We start from the raw sequence: 20,106 nt of genomic DNA on the forward strand, positions 1-20,106 counted from the left end.
GTGTCAGCAGTTTGTGCGCTCAAAAAGATCCCATTGATTTCAATGGGAGTTACGGCTGCAAAATTATTGGCGCAAAATAACGTGGCATATACGCTCGTAACTCCCATTGAAATCAATGGGATCTTTTTGAGCGCACAAACTGCTGACATGCGTAGACGTGCCAGATCACTCTCCACTTTACATCGTGTGAACGCACCCTATGAGTGTCTAAGTAACTGTTGCAGTTTTTGGAAATCGCAGCATGTCCCTTATACCTACAGAAACACCGGCGGTGTCCCTATAGATATAATGGAAGCAGAAAGTCCTCAGAGGAAACCTCTGTGGAGTTTCTGTAAAAAGTGCTGCAAGAAAACTGATGTGTTGCCGCCGGGGGGTTTTCCCACAGCGCTTTTTGGTTGCGGGACGCTGTGCTAGGCCTTGTCCTTATAGTGTGGTGTACAGCATATTGAGCTGTTAGACAGGAGCTCTCACCACCTGGGGCACATGCAGTTTTATACACTGCTAGAAAGTCGACAGTGCGCTGAATTCAGTGCAGCTTTCCCATTCTGTGCCCCCGGTGAAGAACTATCGGTCCCGGTACTGTAGCTCTTCACTGTCAGCAGGGCATTTCTGACAGTCAGTCAGGAACGCCCCTCCTCACAGTAGCGCCTATTGTTTCAGGTTGTTCTACAGTGGATTGTTGTCTGGTTCATTTGATATTTAGAATGGGACCAGACAAGGTTGCATGCTGTCTCCAATAATGTACAACATGCTAATAAACTGGGGGCAACATGGTGGCTCAGTGGTTAGCACTGCAGCCTTGCAGTGCTGGAGTCTTGGGTTTGAATCCCGCCAGGAACAACATCTGCAAGGAGTTTGTATGTTCTCCGTGTGTTTGTGTGGATTTCCTCTCATATTACAAAGACATACTGATAGGAAAAAAATGTACATTGTGATCCCTATATGGGGCTCACAATCTACATTAAAAAAAAAAAAAAAAAAAAAAAAGGCTAATAGACTCTGTCCCTGTCTATAGAGGCTAATAATAGGCGTGCCATAAGGGTTAGTGTTGGCACACAACTGAGTACACTATATACAGATGGCATAATAATTTCCTGCACTGGTTTAAAAACATCCTTTAAAGGGATTAAAAGTTGAAATATGTGCAGGGTCTACTTTACATTTACCTCCGCTTGGGGATTCCGTCCTCCATTTTGCTTTACAATTGCAGAGTCCTGCAAGCTGCACTTTTCTCTCTGCATTTTCTGCCCTTTTCGGGGACTGTGGGTTTCCAAAGGTGACCGCTTTTTTTAAGCTGATTAGCTTTCCATTTGGGGGTCCCCAAGCGGACTGCCCATATGGAAACTCAAACGCAGGTGTGAACCTAACGCTAAGTGGTGGGATTTCGATAATGCTCAGTATTTTGCACCCAGTAACCGTTTGCAGACCTGTCTGTGCAGGTTATGAGTAGAATTGACCCCTCCCCTCTTCTTTCAATGTGTGAAGAGAGATAAGGAATCACTCACTGAAAAAAGCAATTCAGGATAGAATGGATCTAGGGACAGGCTTCCTTAGTAACAAAAGAATGAACAGCAAATCATTTAGAAGGGAGACACCTAGAGGCAGGATCTTGAGAGGTTTATCAGACTGAAAGCAGCCATATTTTAATTCAAGTACATTACATTTTGGTCCAGGAGCATATGCTTTATGAAAGGAGACTAAGCCGTCTGAAAAGTTAGTGGCCATTTAAAAATAGAAAACTAATGAGAAAAAACATCTGATGACTTGGCTATAGAAGTCTCCAGAACTTTCAGAATGGATTTGCAAAATGAAATTACCTGTCAGCGGTACCAGAAATAATTTGGTATATAGATTTGCATATAACCAATGACACATTGAGAAAATAGAAGTGAATCGAATATCCCATGTCAGAGTGATTCAATAAGATAAATTTTTGATTAATTCTGTTATTTAAAAAGTAGGAGGGTGTTTAGATTAGTGTAAGGATTTCCATTTATTCCAGACAACCCCTTTAAGCAAAGACACCCCTGACCATCTCCCTGCCCAATCTGCTGATATTCATGGAAAGTGGTGAGCAAAGCACAGAACAGGGGATGGGAAGCATCTTTGCACAAGAGTGGGCTTTGGGCCAAAGATGTGTCCCATTATCACACAGCTATTCAATAAATCTAGCGTAGATACAATAATACCCCCCTCCCCGTCATTGCGGTAGTTTTACTAGTAATGTTTGAAAGTCAGTACAAAGTTAGACCAAACCTGGCCTGCAAATGGGCCGTACATAGAAACAATTTGTTGAGGGCCACATTCCTTCCAAATTCTATACAATACAAATTTATGGTTAAATAACTCCAGCAGCGGCCCCTCAAAATGTAATATTCCCCAGCAGCGGCCCCACTACTTACGTCATTGTTCCCAGACCGTCTTCCCCTGATCAAGGCGCACCTATGTCACAACAGTGAACCCAGTGTGCCTAGTTAGCAGGTCATAGATTTGTGGCCAATAAGATCATGAAGCCTTAGAACCAACTGGGTTGGTAGAATAGGGGAGAAGGCCGTGGGCCATGAATTGCAGCTTTGAGGACTACAGGTGACCCACAACCAGGGGCGTAACTACCATAGAGGCAGCAGAGGTGGCTGCCACAGGGCCCGGGCCATTAGGGGGCCCGGTGACGGGCCACTATTGGGGATAATACTGTGTGCAGGGGCCACTATTGGGGATAATACTGTGTGCAGGGGACACTATGGGGGATAATACTTGGTGCAGGGGCCACTATTGGGGATAATACTGTGTTCAGGGAACACTATGGGGGATAATACTGTGTGCAGGGGCCACTATGGGGGATAATACTGTGTGCAGGGGCCACTATGGGAGATAATACTGTGTGCAGGGGCCACTATGGGGGATAATACTGTGTGCAGGGGACACTATGGGGGATAATACTGTGTGCAGGGGCCACTATGGGAGATAATACTGTGTGCAGGGGCCACTATGGGGGATAATACTATGTGCAGGGGCCACTATGGGGGATAATACTGTGTGCAGGGGACACTATGGGGGATAATACTGTGTGCAGGGGCCACTATGGGACATAATACTGTGTGCAGGGCCACTAAGGGACATAATACTGTGTGCAGGGCCACTAATGGACATAATAGAGTGCGGAGGAGGGGGGCGGGCGAGGTCTTCGGTGTCGGTTGGGGGGGTGGGGGGCATGCCAAAAGTTCGCAAGTTAGGTGCAAGTAGTAAAGGAGTAATAAAGGTCTGACATTGATCCATAATGCTTTAATAGTGGAGGAGGCCAAGTGCATGTCTGAGTACATGGTAGATAGGTAGGAGGACTCCCAAAATGTATTCTCTTTGTATCGAATATACTGTATATGTCATGAATGTATCAATCCTTTGCAATTTGTTAGATACAATTTATATGTATACAGTTGTATCAATATATTATCTGCATTTGTTGCACTGGTTGGCACTGGAGGACGTTTAACATGTATACAGCATATTATTAACCAAGTGATCAGAATGTGGACACGTCTCCTTGTCAGTCATTTCTCTCCTCCTCGGCCTGATCTGAATTAGGACATATAAGTACAGCCGGCATGCTATGGCGTCAGCTCACGCTGTTACTAAATCTGCAGACTACAGCATTTAACTGATCATTAAAAAATAGGAACTTTTCTGGTTTCCTGAGAAGTTCTTATTAAAATACTGCTCATTCCTTACACAGCAGAGAAATGAAGAGCGATCGAGGCGGGATCCTTCCTAATTACTGCAGTTATGTCTATGGATTTTAGCAGCTCCCGTCTACCTGCCCGCACCAGTCACTGCAAATTGTCCTACAGTCATCCTTCGTTATAGGTTTTCAATTATCCAACATTTTTAAAGGAATGTGTCACTATGGGTTTTTTTTTTATTATTTATTATCCATTTATTATTTAAGCCAGCATTGTAGGTCGGCTATCTCCAGCACTCTCATTATATTATATGGATCGGTACACACATTGTACGACCGGTACCCCATTTCTAGAAACACATTCCCTTTAAGTGTCCTAAGGTAGAATACCACTACTAAGTTTCCTAGCATTGCTGCTTCGTGAGAAGGATTCACTAAACTGTAGTGGGGTCAGCTCTAGTCCCAGCCCTATTTGACCCCTAGAGAATGAGCGAAAACCAGATTCTGCATGGGGCAAGGGTAGACATACCGAAGGGGCAAGGGTAGACATACCGAAGGGGCAACCTGTGCAGTTAGGCAAAGGGGCAAGCTGATATCTTAAAGTAGCTTCTTACTGTCAAGTGGCTGGCGTATTAGGCACTGAGATAATGAATGTCATGGTTCACAATTACTATGGGATTATATATTGGACAAAGAGACTTAAAGGGGGGGTCCTCTGCTGTCTGTGCCACCTCTGTAAAGGAACATCGTGCAGCAATCCTGAGAAGTATCACTGTGAATGTAGCATTGGAGTGGAAGAGATGAACCTTTATGAGAAGTAGCAGCTTCTTGGTGTGTCTGCGCCCTCTCACTCCACCGCTCTCCTCTTCATAGACTTCTATGGGCAGGAGCTGTGACCAGATCCCTCAGTAATCCGATAGTCCGTCTTTACCTCTGCCTCTTTGTAGAAGGATTTGACCAGTGAATTGATTGTCAGTGATCAGTTCATGAGAGTGCGGAAGAGGAAGGAGACTAATAGGTGGAGAAAGAGGAATTTTTCTTAAATAAGATAAATTTCGTATCGGCACTTGTACTGATTTATCGGGAAAATAAAACCAATATAGAACTTATTGTCACAACTGTGACTCGAATAATACTGTAGAATTTCATCCCCTCCATCAGTCCCATGAATGGGGCTGCAACAGGGTGGGACTTGTACAGATTTGTATATAAACAGGGCAGGGCTTATGTTTCCCAGGTTTTGAGACACTGATGTCGGGATGGTAAGTACACGGTAACCTATCTACATGTTTGCAACGTTTTCCACTATTTTCAGATATTTCTTGCAAACTTCCTCACTGTATATTCCTGGCATCCATCATGAGCACAATCCAGACTGAATTAAGACTGATGTACACCTGCACAAATCCCACCAGTATTCTGACAGATATCACAAATTGCCTTAGTTTTGTGATACTGTTTTTGGCCAGCTTATGCTCTCAAAAACCAAACCACTTCCTACCCATCGAGAATGAAATGTTTGTTCTTATCTGGATCATTGAGATATTTGGTCAGGGGAATATCTGCCTATAGATATGACAGGTGTGAATTCTGAGTTATTATGTAGGAGTAGGGTTGAGCGATGGGGATTGGAAAAGATCGTATTCTGATCCCGATCTTTTTTGGCGGGATCAAGGTCTCACGTTAGTTCCCATAGTGCTTGGCTACTGGCCAATCATTGTGGGAAAAGCTACAACATTGTTTGCTTTTCCCACAATGATTGGCCAGTAGCCAAACATTGTAGGAACTAACATGAGACCTCGATTCTGCCAAAAAAGATCGGGATTGGAATCCGATCTTTTCCAATCCCAATCGCTCAACCCTATGTAGGAGATGAATTATTTAAATACATTTTTTTGATTAAAGTGTAACTAAACTCTTTTAATTATTTGTGTCGTTAATAAATGTTGTAATATACTTCACATTTTGTCTCCTTTGTGTGACATCCTGCCTCCCTTTATTCTTCCACTACCTCGTGTATTAACAGCTATTCCTGCCTCTCGCTGAATGTTACTGTGTATGGGGTACGGGGTAACATGTAGCGAGAACGAGAAGAGGGGGAGGGTAAATTCAAACAGTTACACATCAAACATTATAAAACGCACAAGTTTGCTGTCCTATGAAAAATGAGATTTTCTTGTTTCTTTTGAGTCTAAGGTTACAGTGCTATCTCTGTTATGTCCAGAGATATCAGCAGTTGAAAATACAGTCGAGATTAGGATAGTTATATGCAGCTGTATTAGCTACATTTAGAGATGAGCGAGTAGTATTCGATCGAGTAGGTATTCAATTGAATACTACGGTGTTCAAAATACTCGTACTCGATCCAGTACCACTCGCTATTCGAATGGAAAAACTCGATGCAGAACCAGCATTGATTGGCTGAATGCTATACAGTCGGCCAATCAACGCTGGTTCTTCTCCTACCTTTAGAAGTCTTCTCCTCCTTAACCATTAGGCATATAGTGAAGCACATACATGCCTATAAATAAGCTATATGATACAATCTGTTTATCTTCACAGACTACTACTCTCATTGGACTTTTAAAGACCGCAAGGTTGCTCCGTTTGGTCAGAGTTGCAAGAAAATTGGACAGATATTCGGAATACGGTGCTGCCGTCCTAATGCTGCTCATGTGCATTTTTGCATTAATTGCTCACTGGCTCGCCTGCATCTGGTATGCAATTGGCAACGTTGAACGACCGTACTTGATTCACAAGATTAGTTGGCTGGATGCCTTAGGAGATCAAATAAAGAAACCGTACAACTACAGCGACCCCAGTTCTGGTCCGTCTATCAAGGACAAGTATGTGACAGCCCTTTACTTTACATTCAGCAGTCTGACAAGCGTGGGCTTCGGCAATGTGTCACCCAACACCAACTCAGAAAAAATCTTCTCCATCTGTGTTATGTTGATTGGCTGTAAGTACCAAGATCTAACATGACCATGTCTGCAATGGATAAGGAAAAGATGTATAAAACAAATATATATATACACAGTCCAGGCACATTATTGTGACCACCTGTCAAAATCCAGAATAAACACCTTTGGCAGGGCGGACCACTGCGAGACGTGCAGGAAGAGAGGGGACATTGTGATGATGGTCACTGGGATGTTGAGCCATGCCGACTCCAGTGCCGTGTCCAGCTACACTAGGTTACGCGGTTGAGCATCCATTGCGCGAACAACCCGGTCTGGTCCCACAGATTGTCGATTGGGTTCAAGTGCAGGGAATTTGCTGGCCAAGAGAGTACGGTAAACTCATCCTGGTGCTCCTTGAACCACACACATACACTGCGAGCTTTATGACACATCACATTGTCCTGCTGGTAGATGCCATCATCCTGAGGAAAAACATTTCACATGCAGGGGTGGACATGGTCCACAAGGATAGATGCATACTGGTGTTGATCCATCGTGCCTTCCACAATGATGAGTGCACCCAGATGGCTGATGACACGTGCCTTCTGCGATTGGTTATTTAAGTTGATGTCAAAGTAGGCGATGGTCACATTAATATGACTGGACTGTGTATGTTATAGTGGAAGATATCGAGACGTGGTTATTGGTGGTTTGGTCCATTTTGAGTAGCTTCTTAACTTTCCACAATGTTCTATAATTATGATCTATCAGGGGTACTAAAGGAAGTAGAAGCAATATTATTATTTTATACTATACTGATTAATGTGACTACTACTAGATTTTTTTCTGATCCTCTAAAATGAAGTTGTTGTATCCTTTGGAGAAAAACCTTAGATTGGTCCAATCCTCAAAATGTCCTCCGGCTACGAAGCGACATTTCTCCGACTTGCTTATAAGTCCAAGTAACAAGAAAATAATCCATGATGCTAATGTGATATCTTGTATAATGCGGGTTCTGGATAGGGAATAACTGCCAGATTAAAGGGGACCCCAATGATTACAAGAATTGGAGTCCTGTTCTCTATGAGACAGCTAAGTGCACCACTTGGCTACTTCTAGCTTCAGCTCTAGAAACTGGTACAAAGGACCCCCATTCTAGTTATCGGTGAGAGCCCCCAGCAATGTGACCCCACTAATCAGATAATAGGGGATTACCTTACATTACCAGAATACCCATTTAACCTCTTTCATATATGACATTATGGGCAATGACCTACATGTGCCTGTGTCGCCAACTGGTTGTAGTTGATATCTGCATTACATTGGAGAAAGCTTCCGATCTGGGCAGTGCTCCAGATTATACCGATCAGTTCTGATCCCAGAGTAAAGGTCTCCTAATGGGACTAAAGCTAGCATTAAGAACAATGAAATCAAATTAACAGTAATATAAAATAATTACACAAATTATAGCCAATCAGTCGTAGATTTATTCTATCTTATTACGTTTGTCGAATTCAATTTACTTTGTGAAGGATGAACTTCACTTAATAAAGACAAAATTGTTATGGCTCGTAAGTGGTGAAAGTATTTTTGCCACTTGGTAGGTCTTAACGTCTTTGATCCCCACTGATCATGCAAAGAATTGCAAATAGTACCTGCACAGCAACACTTCCATCTAGGAAAGGGCGCCACAATGTTTCCTAAAATTCCACAGCCATTCCAAATTCCATTCAGGCAACTAATGGAGGTCCCAGTTCAGAAGATTAACAAGCAAGATCAACTTTTCTGCTGGTATCTGAATTGAATCCAGAAGGGAGAGAAGAACTGAACTGGTGAATTGATATTTAAGTAGACAATTGGCATAGCAAAGAAGATAAGTCAATATCAAAAAGTTACACAACATCGATTTTCCTCCATGTGATTTTGGACAGGAAATAGATGACATGGAAAGGTTACGGAGATGAGCCACAGCTCCCACTTTTCTCATTAAGGCTACCAATGTGAAACCAGTTGGTTTCTAGCCCTTCATTTCGGTTGTGCTTTATGGACTTGTGATGATATCCAACCTTGATAATTGTTGCTTAAGTGCAGGAGGGTGATCTATAATTCTCCCCAGTGAGACCTCGAAACCAACCGCTAATTAGCTCTGTCAGGTTTCTAAGGTCTTCATGTCTCTGAAGGTAACGTGCAATGACTAATGATCTAGAAATAGGTTTCATTAGACTAAATATCAGGAGAATATTACATGTTCTACCACAAAGGTTGGCCTGGGCTTTGGGGATGATCACATGCTGTACATTGATTGTCACAAGGAGTTTTACTCTTTAGTAATTGTGTATTTTAGTTGGGCTAAGCGTTTTGTAAAACTATTAGTGGAGACTTGAACTTCTATGCCTATCCTGTAGGATGATGGAAGGATATCCAAACTCTTTATGATTTGGGGGTCTGGCTTCTAGGACCTCCACTGATCCTGGGAATAAAGCACTGAGCTTAGCACTGTCTTATCCTTAATGTTCCTTCCTGCACAGGTGCAAATGAACTGCATGCACCTTGTTTAAAATGGGTCTGGCACCAGAACCCAATATATTACCCCAGTACTGCAGATAGATAGGTTAGTGTCACCAGAACCAGCATATCACCCCAGCCCTGCAGATAGATAGGTTACTGTCACCAGAACCAGCATATCCCCCCAGTCCTGCAGATAGGTTACTGTCACCAGAACCAGCATATCACCCCAGCCCTGCAGATAGGTAGGCTACTGTCACCAGAACCAGCATATCAACCCAGCACTGCAGATAGATAGGTTACTGTCACCAGAACCAGCATATCACCCCAGCTCTGCAGATAGATAGGTTACTGTCACCAGAACCAGCATAACACCCCAGCCCTGCAGATAGATAGGTTAGTGTCACCAGAACCAGCATATCACCCCAGCTCTGCAGATAGATAGGTTAGTGTCACCAGAACCAGAATATCACCCCAGCCCTGCAGATATATAGGTTACTGCCACCAGAACCAGCATATCACCCCAGCCCTGCAGATAGATAAATTAGTGTCACCAGAACCAACATATCACCCCAGCCCTGCAGATAGATAGGTTACTGTCACCAGACCCAGCATATCACCCCAGACCTGCAGATAGATAGGTTAGTGTCACCAGAACCAGCATATCACCCCAGCCCTGCAGATAGATAGGTTACTGCCACCAGAACCAGCATATCACCCCAGCCCTGCAGATAGATAGATTAGTGTCACCAGAACCAACATATCACCCCAGCCCTGCAGATAGATAGGTTACTGTCACCAGACCCAGCATATCACCCCAGACCTGCAGATAGATAGGTTAGTGTCACCAGAACCAGTATATCACCCCAGCCCTGCAGATAGATAGGTTACTGTCACCAGACCCAGCATATCACCCCAGCCCTGCAGATAGATAGATTAGTGTCACCAGAACCAGCATATCACCCCAGCCCTGCAGATAGGTAGGCTACTGTCACCAGAACCAGTATATCACCCCAGCCCTGCAGATAGATAGGTTAGGGTCACCAGAACCAGTATATCACCCCAGCCCTGCAGATAGATAGGTTACTGTAACCAGTACCAGCATAACACCCCAGCCCTGCAGATAGATAGGTTAGTGTCACCAGAACCAGCATATCACCCCAGCCCTGCAGATAGGTAGGCTACTGTCACCAGACCCAGCATATCACCCCAGCTCTGCAGATAGATAGGTTAGGGTCACCAGAACCAGCATATCACCCCCGCCCTGCAGATAGATAGGTTAGTGTCACCAGAACCAGCATATCACCCCCGCCCTGCAGATAGATAGATTAGTGTCACCAGAACCAGCATATCACCCCAGCCCTGCAGATAGATAGATTAGTGTCACCAGAACCAGCATATCACCCCAGTCCTGAAGATAGATAGGTTACTGTCACCAAGACCAGCATATCACCCCAGCCCTGCAGATAGCTAGGTTAGTGTCACCAGAACCAGCATATCACCCCAGCCCTGCAGATAGATAGGTTAGTGTCACCAGAACCAGCATATCACCCCAGCCCTGCAGATAGATAGGTTAGTGTCACCAGAACCAGCATATCACCCCAGCCCTGCAGATAGATAGATTAGGCTTACCAGCATGTCACACGGCATGTCACTTTTGGGTATCTAGAAGGGGTGATATGATGGTTTCTGGTGACATTAACCTATCTATCTGCAGGACTCGGGTGATATACTGGGTCTTGGCAACAAACACCCTTTAAGATGAATGGGGCCTGCACAGCTGAGCTTTCCATTTTCTCTTCAAGATTTGTGGCAATCCAAATAGTCAGTCCCCCAATCATAAAGTGGTGGCATATGTAGTAAAATGACAATACCCCATTAAAGTAATAACACAATCTAGAAGTGCCGTAACATTTAAGTAAGATTGATTTTAATAAGTTTTGCTATTTTTTTTTAACATGCCTTACTCCCATTTCCCGATTTAGATATATTTTGTATAGTATTAGTTGTTTTACAAAATTAATAATATTTTTCAGGTAAGTTTTTTTTCTTTGTTGTGAATTTTTATATCTTCACTATTTGTGATAACATTTATTTGCTCACCTAATATAATTTTGTTTTTTTGTTTGTTTGTTTTTCAATCCAGCATTAATGTATGCAAGTATTTTTGGAAATGTGTCTGCAATAATCCAAAGATTATATTCAGGAACAGCACGGTACCACATGCAAATGCTCCGAGTAAAAGAATTCATAAGATTTCACCAAATTCCTAATCCTTTACGACAGAGGCTTGAAGAATATTTTCAACATGCCTGGACCTACACCAATGGCATTGACATGAATATGGTATGCTACTAATCTTATCTCACCCACTGTTTCATTGTTATTATATTGTACTGTTTTATCATAGGTTGCTTTATATGGTTTTTAGACTGACTGGTGTTTTAGCTTAAAATTTGCTTTGACACTCTTCTTTAGGATTACTCTGGATGACTCGGCAAGTACACATTTTCTTAGAATTTCAATAGACTCTTGAAATAAAGGATGACTCTTGTCTTTATCCATTTGAACATTAATGGACCAGTCAAGGGATCCATCATTGTCTTATTTTTTTATTTTTAACTGTGGGGCAGGGGCTGACTGATCAATTTGGGTGTCCAAAGCATTAAGGTAACCTTTGGGTGTCCAAGGCATTAGGGTAACTATTGGGTGCCCAAGGCATTAGGGTAACTATTGGGTGTCCAAGGCATTAAGGTAACCTTTGGGTGTCCAAGGCATTAGGTTAATCTTTGCGTGTCCAAGGCATTAGGGTAACCTTTGGGTATCCAAGGCATTAAGGTAACCTTTGGGTGCCCAAGTCAATAGTGTAACCATTGGTTGTCCAAGGCATTAAGATAATCTTTGGGTGTCCAAGGCATTAGGATAACCTTTGGGTGTCCAAGGCATTAGGGTAATCTTTGGGTGTCCAAGGCATTAGGGTAACCTTTGGATGTCCAAGACATTAGGGTAACCTTTGGGTGTCCAAGGCATTATGGTAACCTTTGGGTGTCCTTAGCTACAATTTGTCCACAGCCCCTTAGACCATCATCGTAGGCATGTTTCTCATGTTCCATTTGTTAACCCAGCCCAAGTACTTCATTGTATCATCTTTCCAATGTTTTGATTTTAGTTTTTCATACAGAAAAAAAAATTGTATTGTAGTACAAAGGACTAAAGGAGATTGAATCAGTTCATAGGATCTGCTTCATTATTATCATCACACATGAGGGTTGTTTTTTCGATGTGTTTGACCTCCTGTTGGGGTTTAGCCGAAGACAAGCTCATAGACTTCTATGGCTCCATCTAAGAGGTGAACCAATGTGAGCCCGTCATAGCTGAGAAGGTATAGATTTTGCTCCTTGCCAAAAGTTTGATAAACGGGCAACTGCCTTTTAAGATCCATTTAAGATTACTAGACATAGATTTGTAAAACTGAATAAGAACTTAGAACACAGAAGACTAAACTGGCTCCACAACAGTCAATCCTGCTTAGTGAGTTGGACTCTAACATCTAACAGGAATTTTATCCAACTTGACCACAACTGCAGGTGGCCGACATGAAAAAGGTGGAAAACCATGTCAGATATATCAGCTAATCCTGCCTTGTAAGTGGACTTTAGAATGGATATGTTTATACTGATACATCTAGTAGGGTCATGGAGAGTCGTAGGCCAGGTGCTTCACTTAAGATTGTTTTTTCAAGACACTGCCAATTATTATAGTAACAATTCACCCATAAACTGCCCTTCTTCAGGCTGGGCGACATAGACCTATATCTAGTCTGCAATCTGAAGAAGGACAGTCTGTTGCCTGAAATATTAATATATAAATTGTCAATTTCTTGAAAAAACAATCTTTAATCACTTGGGAATGTAAAGTGATGTTTCTACCTTTAATTGACGTGAGTATAAACCTGAAGATGAAAGGGATGTGCTCCAAGACGAAAGGAAGTAGTGCTGTGGTGTTTTGCTGTGGTGTGGTAAGCTGGGTGTCAATTCTGAAGCTTTGCTAATAATTCTCTATGTAATGTATGGGGAAGTTATCTGTATAACCTATGCCACAAACACTATTCCCTCCATAGCATGCCAGCACTTTGCATGCCGCCACATTAATATGGCATCTATATATGAGTAATACTAGTGGTCACCCGGACTAATCTAGAAATAGAGATATTTGTCTCGAGATGTTTATGTTGCCTTATTCTAACGTACTTATAATAGATTTATCTCTTTTATGCCTGCCTCAACACCTGTCTCCTGGACTAACACCACCACTGGTAAGAACAGGAGGTACTTTATATAACTCTCCTTTAAGTGTAATAAATAGTACTTGTGATTGTCACTAAAGGGGTTCATACATTCTACCTGCTTTTTGGCTTCATTCCTTTGCATGAACCTAGAAGTAAAGCATTTTGAGACTGAATTTGAAATATTGGAATACTAATCTATTTCCAGAACATATAGGGTGTAGCAGTTCCATAATTCCTGGAGGCATCATCTTATAACTAGAGCACCGGAAAACAGATTGTTGTTCACTGCATTCAGCTAAATTGTAGCTAAAGCGAGATTTGTGACATCAACATGAAGAAGAAAAATAGATTCAGCTCACTATGTCCATGTGAATAAACTCCTCCTGGAGAGCCCGGTATGCAGGTGAACTCAGCCTGCTAGCAACACATGTATCCAATAGACAAAATAACCAGCTGCATCCAGGATGTAGTAGAAGAATCCTCACAGCAAATTAAAATTTAGCTTTTATTCACTCATTTAAAAAAGTTACATAGTAACTGTTACGGGTATAAAGTTAACCAATTGATTCAGCGATGCGTTTCGGTAACGTCTTTTCCCTTCTTCTCAGCTCAGAGATTTGTGACAGACAATGTTTGTAATATAGATAATGTGATTTTATTTGGAAAGTTAGCCCCTGGTTGAGCAAAAGTGTCGGACTCCAGAGGAACCAGGACTCAAGGGTGACTGCTATCTCTGTAACCACTATAGGGAATCCCCTGATTGGTAGTTTTATTTCTGAAATATACCTGCGTTTTGCAGCAGTTGTTTTACTTTTTACCTGGAAATGCAGTTTAGTTTGCAGGCAGCAGGTTATATGTTACATATTGTCCTATCTGCAGGTTATAGAGCAGGAGGAGCAGATTGTATATAGTGTCCTATCTGCAGGTTATAGAACAGGAGGAGCAGATTGTATATAGTGTCCTATCTGCAGGTTATAGAGCAGGAGGAGCAGATTGTATATAGTGTCCTATCTGCAGGTTATAGAGCAGGAGGAGCAGATTGTATATAGTGTCCTATCTGCAGGTTATAGAGCAGGAGGAGCAGATTGTATATAGTGTCCTATCTGCAGGTTATAGAGCAGGAGGAGCAGATTGTATATAGTGTCCTATCTGCAGGTTATAGAGCAGGAGGAGCAGATTGTATATAGTGTCCTATCTGCAGATTATAGAGCAGGAGGAGCAGATTGTATATAGTGTCCTATCTGCAGGTTATAGAGCAGGAGGAGCAGATTGTATATAGTGTCCTATCTGCAGGTTATAGAACAGGAGGAGCAGATTGTATATAGTGTCCTATCTGCAGGTTATAGAGCAGGAGGAGCAGATTGTATATAGTGTCCTATCTGCAGGTTATAGAGCAGGAGGAGCAGATTGTATATAGTGTCCTATCTGCAGGTTATAGAGCAGGAGGAGCAGATTGTATATAGTGTCCTATCTGCAGGTTATAGAGCAGGAGGAGCAGATTGTATATAGTGTCCTATCTGCAGGTTATAGAGCAGGAGGAGCAGATTGTATATAGTGTCCTATCTGCAGATTATAGAGCAGGAGGAGCAGATTGTATATAGTGTCCTATCTGCAGGTTATAGAGCAGGAGGAGCAGATTGTATATAGTGTCCTATCTGCAGGTTATAGAGCAAGAGGAGCAGATTGTATATAGTGTCCTATCTGCAGGTTATAGAGCAGGAGGAGCAGATTGTATATAGTGTCCTATCTGCAGGTTATAGAGCAGGAGGAGCAGATTGTATATAGTGTCCTATCTGCAGGTTATAGAGCAGGAGGAGCAGATTGTATATAGTGTCCTATCGGCAGGTTATAGAGCAGGAGGAGCAGATTATATATAGTGTCCTATCTGCAGGTTATAGAGCAAGAGGAGCAGATTGTATATAGTGTCCTATCTGCAGGTTATAGAGCAGGAGGAGCAGATTGTATATAGTGTCCTATCTGCAGGTTATAGAGCAGGAGGAGCAGATTGTATATAGTGTCCTATCTGTAAGTTATAGAGCAGGGGGAGCAGATTGTATATAGTGTCCTATCTGCAGGTTATAGAGCAGGAGGAGCTGAGCAGATTGTATATAATGTCCTATCTGCAGGTTATAGAACAGGAGGAGCAGATTGTATATAGTGTCCTATCTGCAGGTTATAGAGCAGGAGGAGCAGATTGTATATAGTGTCCTATCTGCAGGTTATAGAGCAGGGGGAGCAGATTGTATATAGTGTCCTATCTGCAGGTTATAGAGCAGGAGGAGCAGATTGTATATAGTGTCCTATCTGCAGGTTATAGAGCAGGAGGAGCAGATTGTATATAGTGTCCTATCTGCAGGTTATAGAGCAGGAGGAGCAGATTGTATATAGTGTCCTATCTGCAGGTTATAGAACAGGAGGAGCAGATTGTATATAGTGTCCTATCTGCAGGTTATAGAGCAGGAGGAGCAGATTGCATATAGTGTCCTATCTGCAGGTTATAGAGGAGGAGGAGCAGATTGTATATAGTGTCCTATCTGCAGGTTATAGAGCAGGAGGAGCAGATTGTATATAGTGTCCTATCTGCAGGTTATAGAGCAGGAGGAGCAGATTGTATATAGTGTCCTATCTGTAGGTTATAGAGCAGGAGGAGCAGATTATATATAGTGCCCTATCTGCAGGTTATAGAGGAGGAGGAGCAGATTGTATATAGTGTCCTATCTGCAGGTTATAGAGCAGGAGGAGCAGATTGTATATCGTGTCCTATCGGCAGGTTATAAAGCAGGAGGAGCAGATTGTATATAGTGTCCTATCTGCAGGTTATAGAGCAGGAGGAGCAGATTGTATATAGTGTCCTATCTGTAGGTTATAGAGCAGGGGGAGCCGATTGTATATAATGTCCTATCTGCAGGTTATAGAACAGGAGGAGCAGATTGTATATAGTGTCCTATCTGCAGGTTATAGAGCAGGAGGAGCAGATTGTATATAGTGTCCTATCTGCAGGTTATAGAGCAGGAGGAGAAGATTGTATATAGTGTCCTATCTGCAGGCTATAGAGCAGGAGGAGCAGATTGTATATAGTGTCCTATCTGCAGGTTATAGAGCAGGAGGAGCAGATTGTATATAGTGTCCTATCTGCAGGTTATAGCGCAGGAGGAGCAGATTGTATATAGTGTCCTATCTGCAGGTTATAGAGCAGGAGGAGCAGATTGTATATAGTGTCCTATCTGCAGGCTATAGAGCAGGAGGAGCAGATTGTATATAGTGTCCTATCTGCAGGTTATAGAGCAGGAGGAGCAGATTGTATATAGTGTCCTATCTGCAGGTTATAGAGCAGGAGGAGCAGATTGTATATAGTGTCCTATCTGCAGGTTATAGAGCAGGGGGAGCAGATTGTATATAGTGTCCTATCTGCAGGATATAGAGCAGGAGGAGCAGATTGTATATAGTGTCCTATCTGCAGGTTATAGAGGAGGAGGAGCAGATTGTATATAGTGTCCTATCTGCAGGTTATAGAGCAGGGGGAGCAGATTGTATATAGTGTCCTATCTGCAGGTTATAGAGCAGGAGGAGCAGATTGTATATAGTGTCCTATCTGCAGGTTATAGATCAAGAAGAGCTGAGCAGATTGTATATAGTGTCCTATCTGCAGGTTATAGAGCAGGAGGAGCAGATTGTATATAGTGTCCTATCTGCAGGTTATAGAGCAGGAGGAGCAGACTGTATATAGTGTCCTATCTGCAGGTTATAGAGCAGGAGGAGCAGATTGTATATAGTGTCCTATCTGCAGGTTATAGAGCAGGAGGAGCAGATTGTATATAGTGTCCTATCTGCAGGTTATAGAGCAGGAGGAGCAGCGCAGATTGTATATAGTGTCCTATCTGCAGGTTATAGAGCAGGAGGAGCAGATTGTATATAGTGTCCTATCTGCAGGTTATAGAGGAGGAGGAGCAGATTGTATATAGTGTCCTATCTGCAGGTTATAGAGCAGGAGGAGCAGATTGTATATAGTGTCCTATCTGCAGATTATAGAGCAGGAGGAGCAGATTGTATATAGTGTACTATCTGCAGGTTATAGAGCAGGAGGAGCAGATTGTATATAGTGTCCTATCCGCAGGTTTTAGAGCAGGAGGAGCAGATTGTATATAGTGTCCTATCTGCAGGTTATAGAGCAGGAAGAGCTGAGTAGATTGATGTATATTGGTTTATAGATAAAGTTTCAGTATAACATCCATTTTCTTTCTATGTTGAGAAGTTCAGGTGACAGAGCTATCACTTATTGACAGCCATCTCTGTAGGTTTGGTAATAGAGGGACGGCTGTCAATCACTGATGGCTCCACCTCTGGACTTCTTAAGATAGAGCAGAGATTTCAGTAGATAAATGGCAGGTTACACTGAATCTTTTCCCATAAATCTATATATCAATCTTGTCAGCTCCTGAGTGTTCCTGGTGACAGGTTCCCATTATTTTGGGCAGGCTAATTTAGAAAAGTCATTGAGTGTTAACCCCTTCAAGGTGAGGCCAATGGAGTAGTTATTGCCAGATGACAAAGATGACACACATAATCACGGATTGTCCATTGCTTTAGACCTTGCCTATGTATTAGGCTAAAGCCACAGACATATAGAGTCTTAAAATATTTATACACCCTTTCCAACAGCCCACTAAGGTACAGGCCTGCTACTCCTGTTGGCAAATATGCACAATAGTCCTATGATGACTTTTTGCTTGGCTTTGTCTACAGATTCGCCGCTGTTTTCCTGCGCACTAGTCTTTAGGATGACCCCCTTCTTCTGCGTCGCCTGACACTGCATGTACAATTCTAAGCCATTTATGTCCCCAGTACAGTATAAGAATAATGTGTCCTGTCACTCAACATTGTGAATAGTAACCAAACACAAACATGAAAAATGGACTTAAATTCTGTCCTGCTTCTAAGCCGCCTCCGTCATGGTGTGGGGGCCGAAATGAACACTATGTACATTCATTAACAGAGACAGTAATGGCCACGGCCATATTAGTGATGGATTGCTTTAGTATCATCCTGCATTGCTCTGTTATGCCCCCAATATTACAAATGATTCAGTCTCCAAATACTTTTACATGTTACTTGTGATGTATGTGCTTCGTGACCATAAGTAAAATACAGGCGGTGTAATAAAAGTGTTCATTGTAATATTCACACATAAGATAAGTCTGCACGTCTTCATGGAATTAAAGATATTTGGGGTAAGGATATCCTTTCTATCCAAATTGTCCAAAAAATGAATATATTAAAAGATTGCACCCTTGTGAAATTGTTCACTCATTGTTGACTTCTTGGCACCCTACTGTGTCTCCATATACATCGGAAGTCTATAGATCTCTCCGGTCTCTCTGGGCCCTACGGCATCTCCATATGCATTTGAAGTTTGTAGACCTCTCTGGACCCTACGGTCTCTCCATATGCTTCTGAAGTCTGTAGACCTATCTGGGACCTTACTGTACCTCAATATGCGCCCAATGTCCATAGTTTTCTCTGGGTCCAGTTTATATCTCTATATGCTTTTGAAGTCTGTAGACCTCTCTGGAGCACTACGGTACCTCCATATGCATCTGACTTCTGTAGACCTCTCTGAATTCCTACATGTACCTCCATATTCATCTGAAGTCTGTAGACCTCTCTGGGGTCCTACTATACCTCAATATACATCCAATGTTCATAAATTTCTCTGGGGCCAGATTGTGCCTCTATATGCTTCTGAAGTCTATAGACCTCTCTGTAGCCCTACAGTACCTCCATATGCATCTGACTTCTGTAGACCTCTCTGAATTGCTACATGTACCTCCATATGCATCTGAAGTTGGTAGACCTATCTGGAGTCCTACTGTACCTCAATATACATCCAATGTCCATAGATTTCACCGGGGCCATATTGCATCTCTATATGCTTCTGAAGTCTGTAGACCTATCTGGAGCCCTACAGTACCTCCGTATGCATCTGACTTCTGTAGACCTCTCTGAATTCCTACATGTACCTCCATATTCATCTGAAGTCTGTAGACCTCTCTGGGGTCCTACTGTACCTCAATATGCATCCAATGTTCATAAATTTGTCTGGGGCCAGATTGTACCTCTATATGCTTCTGAAGTCTATAGACCTCTCTGTAGCCCTACAGTACCTCCATATGCATCTGACTTCTGTAGACCTCTCTGAATTCCTACATGTACTTCCATATGCATCTGAATTCTGTAGATCTCTCTGGATTCCTACATGTACCTCCATATGCATCTGAAGTCTGTAGACCTCTCTGGGGCCCTACTGTACCTCAATATGCATCCAGTGCCTATAGATTTCTCTAGAGCCCTTATGTACTTGGATCTTAAATCCATAGATGCCTAAGGCAGTGGTTCTTAACCAGGGCTCGATCGAACCCTAGGCCCTATGCACGGTTCATTTTGTTTACCTATGTCTTGAATTTGGAAAAAAACATATTTGATTTATCACTAAAGAAGGGTTCAGTGAATGTGCATATGAAACTGGTGGGTTTGGCACCTCAAACAAGGGTAAGAACCACTGGTCTAAGGGGACCAGCTGTATATCCATATGCAGACTTTCATTGGGCTCTACTGTACCTCCATATGTATCTGATTTAGTAAGGAATATTTTCAATATAACATAATATGAAGCCCCATGGGACTCCTTGCCTAAGTGTACAATTGGCCTCAATATGTAAATGCCCTTAAAATACCCG

The 20,106-nt window shown here is 42.5% G+C and overlaps 1 protein-coding gene across 3 annotated transcripts in view; it reads left to right on the forward strand.

The window, feature by feature from the left end:
- The window catches only part of KCNH7 (potassium voltage-gated channel subfamily H member 7), a 253,235-nt gene that overhangs the window by 194,486 nt on the left and 38,643 nt on the right, over window positions 1-20,106 (forward strand). For all 3 annotated transcript variants that reach the window (XM_075284237.1, XM_075284238.1, XM_075284239.1), the window contains 2 exons: window positions 6,239-6,638; window positions 11,231-11,430. In XM_075284237.1, coding sequence (XP_075140338.1) covers window positions 6,239-6,638; window positions 11,231-11,430 — 600 coding nt within the window. The remainder of the gene's footprint in view (window positions 1-6,238; window positions 6,639-11,230; window positions 11,431-20,106) is intronic.

Source organism: Leptodactylus fuscus, chromosome 8 (assembly GCF_031893055.1).
Source record: "Leptodactylus fuscus isolate aLepFus1 chromosome 8, aLepFus1.hap2, whole genome shotgun sequence".
In the NCBI taxonomy this organism is placed as follows: Eukaryota; Metazoa; Chordata; class Amphibia; order Anura; family Leptodactylidae; genus Leptodactylus; species Leptodactylus fuscus.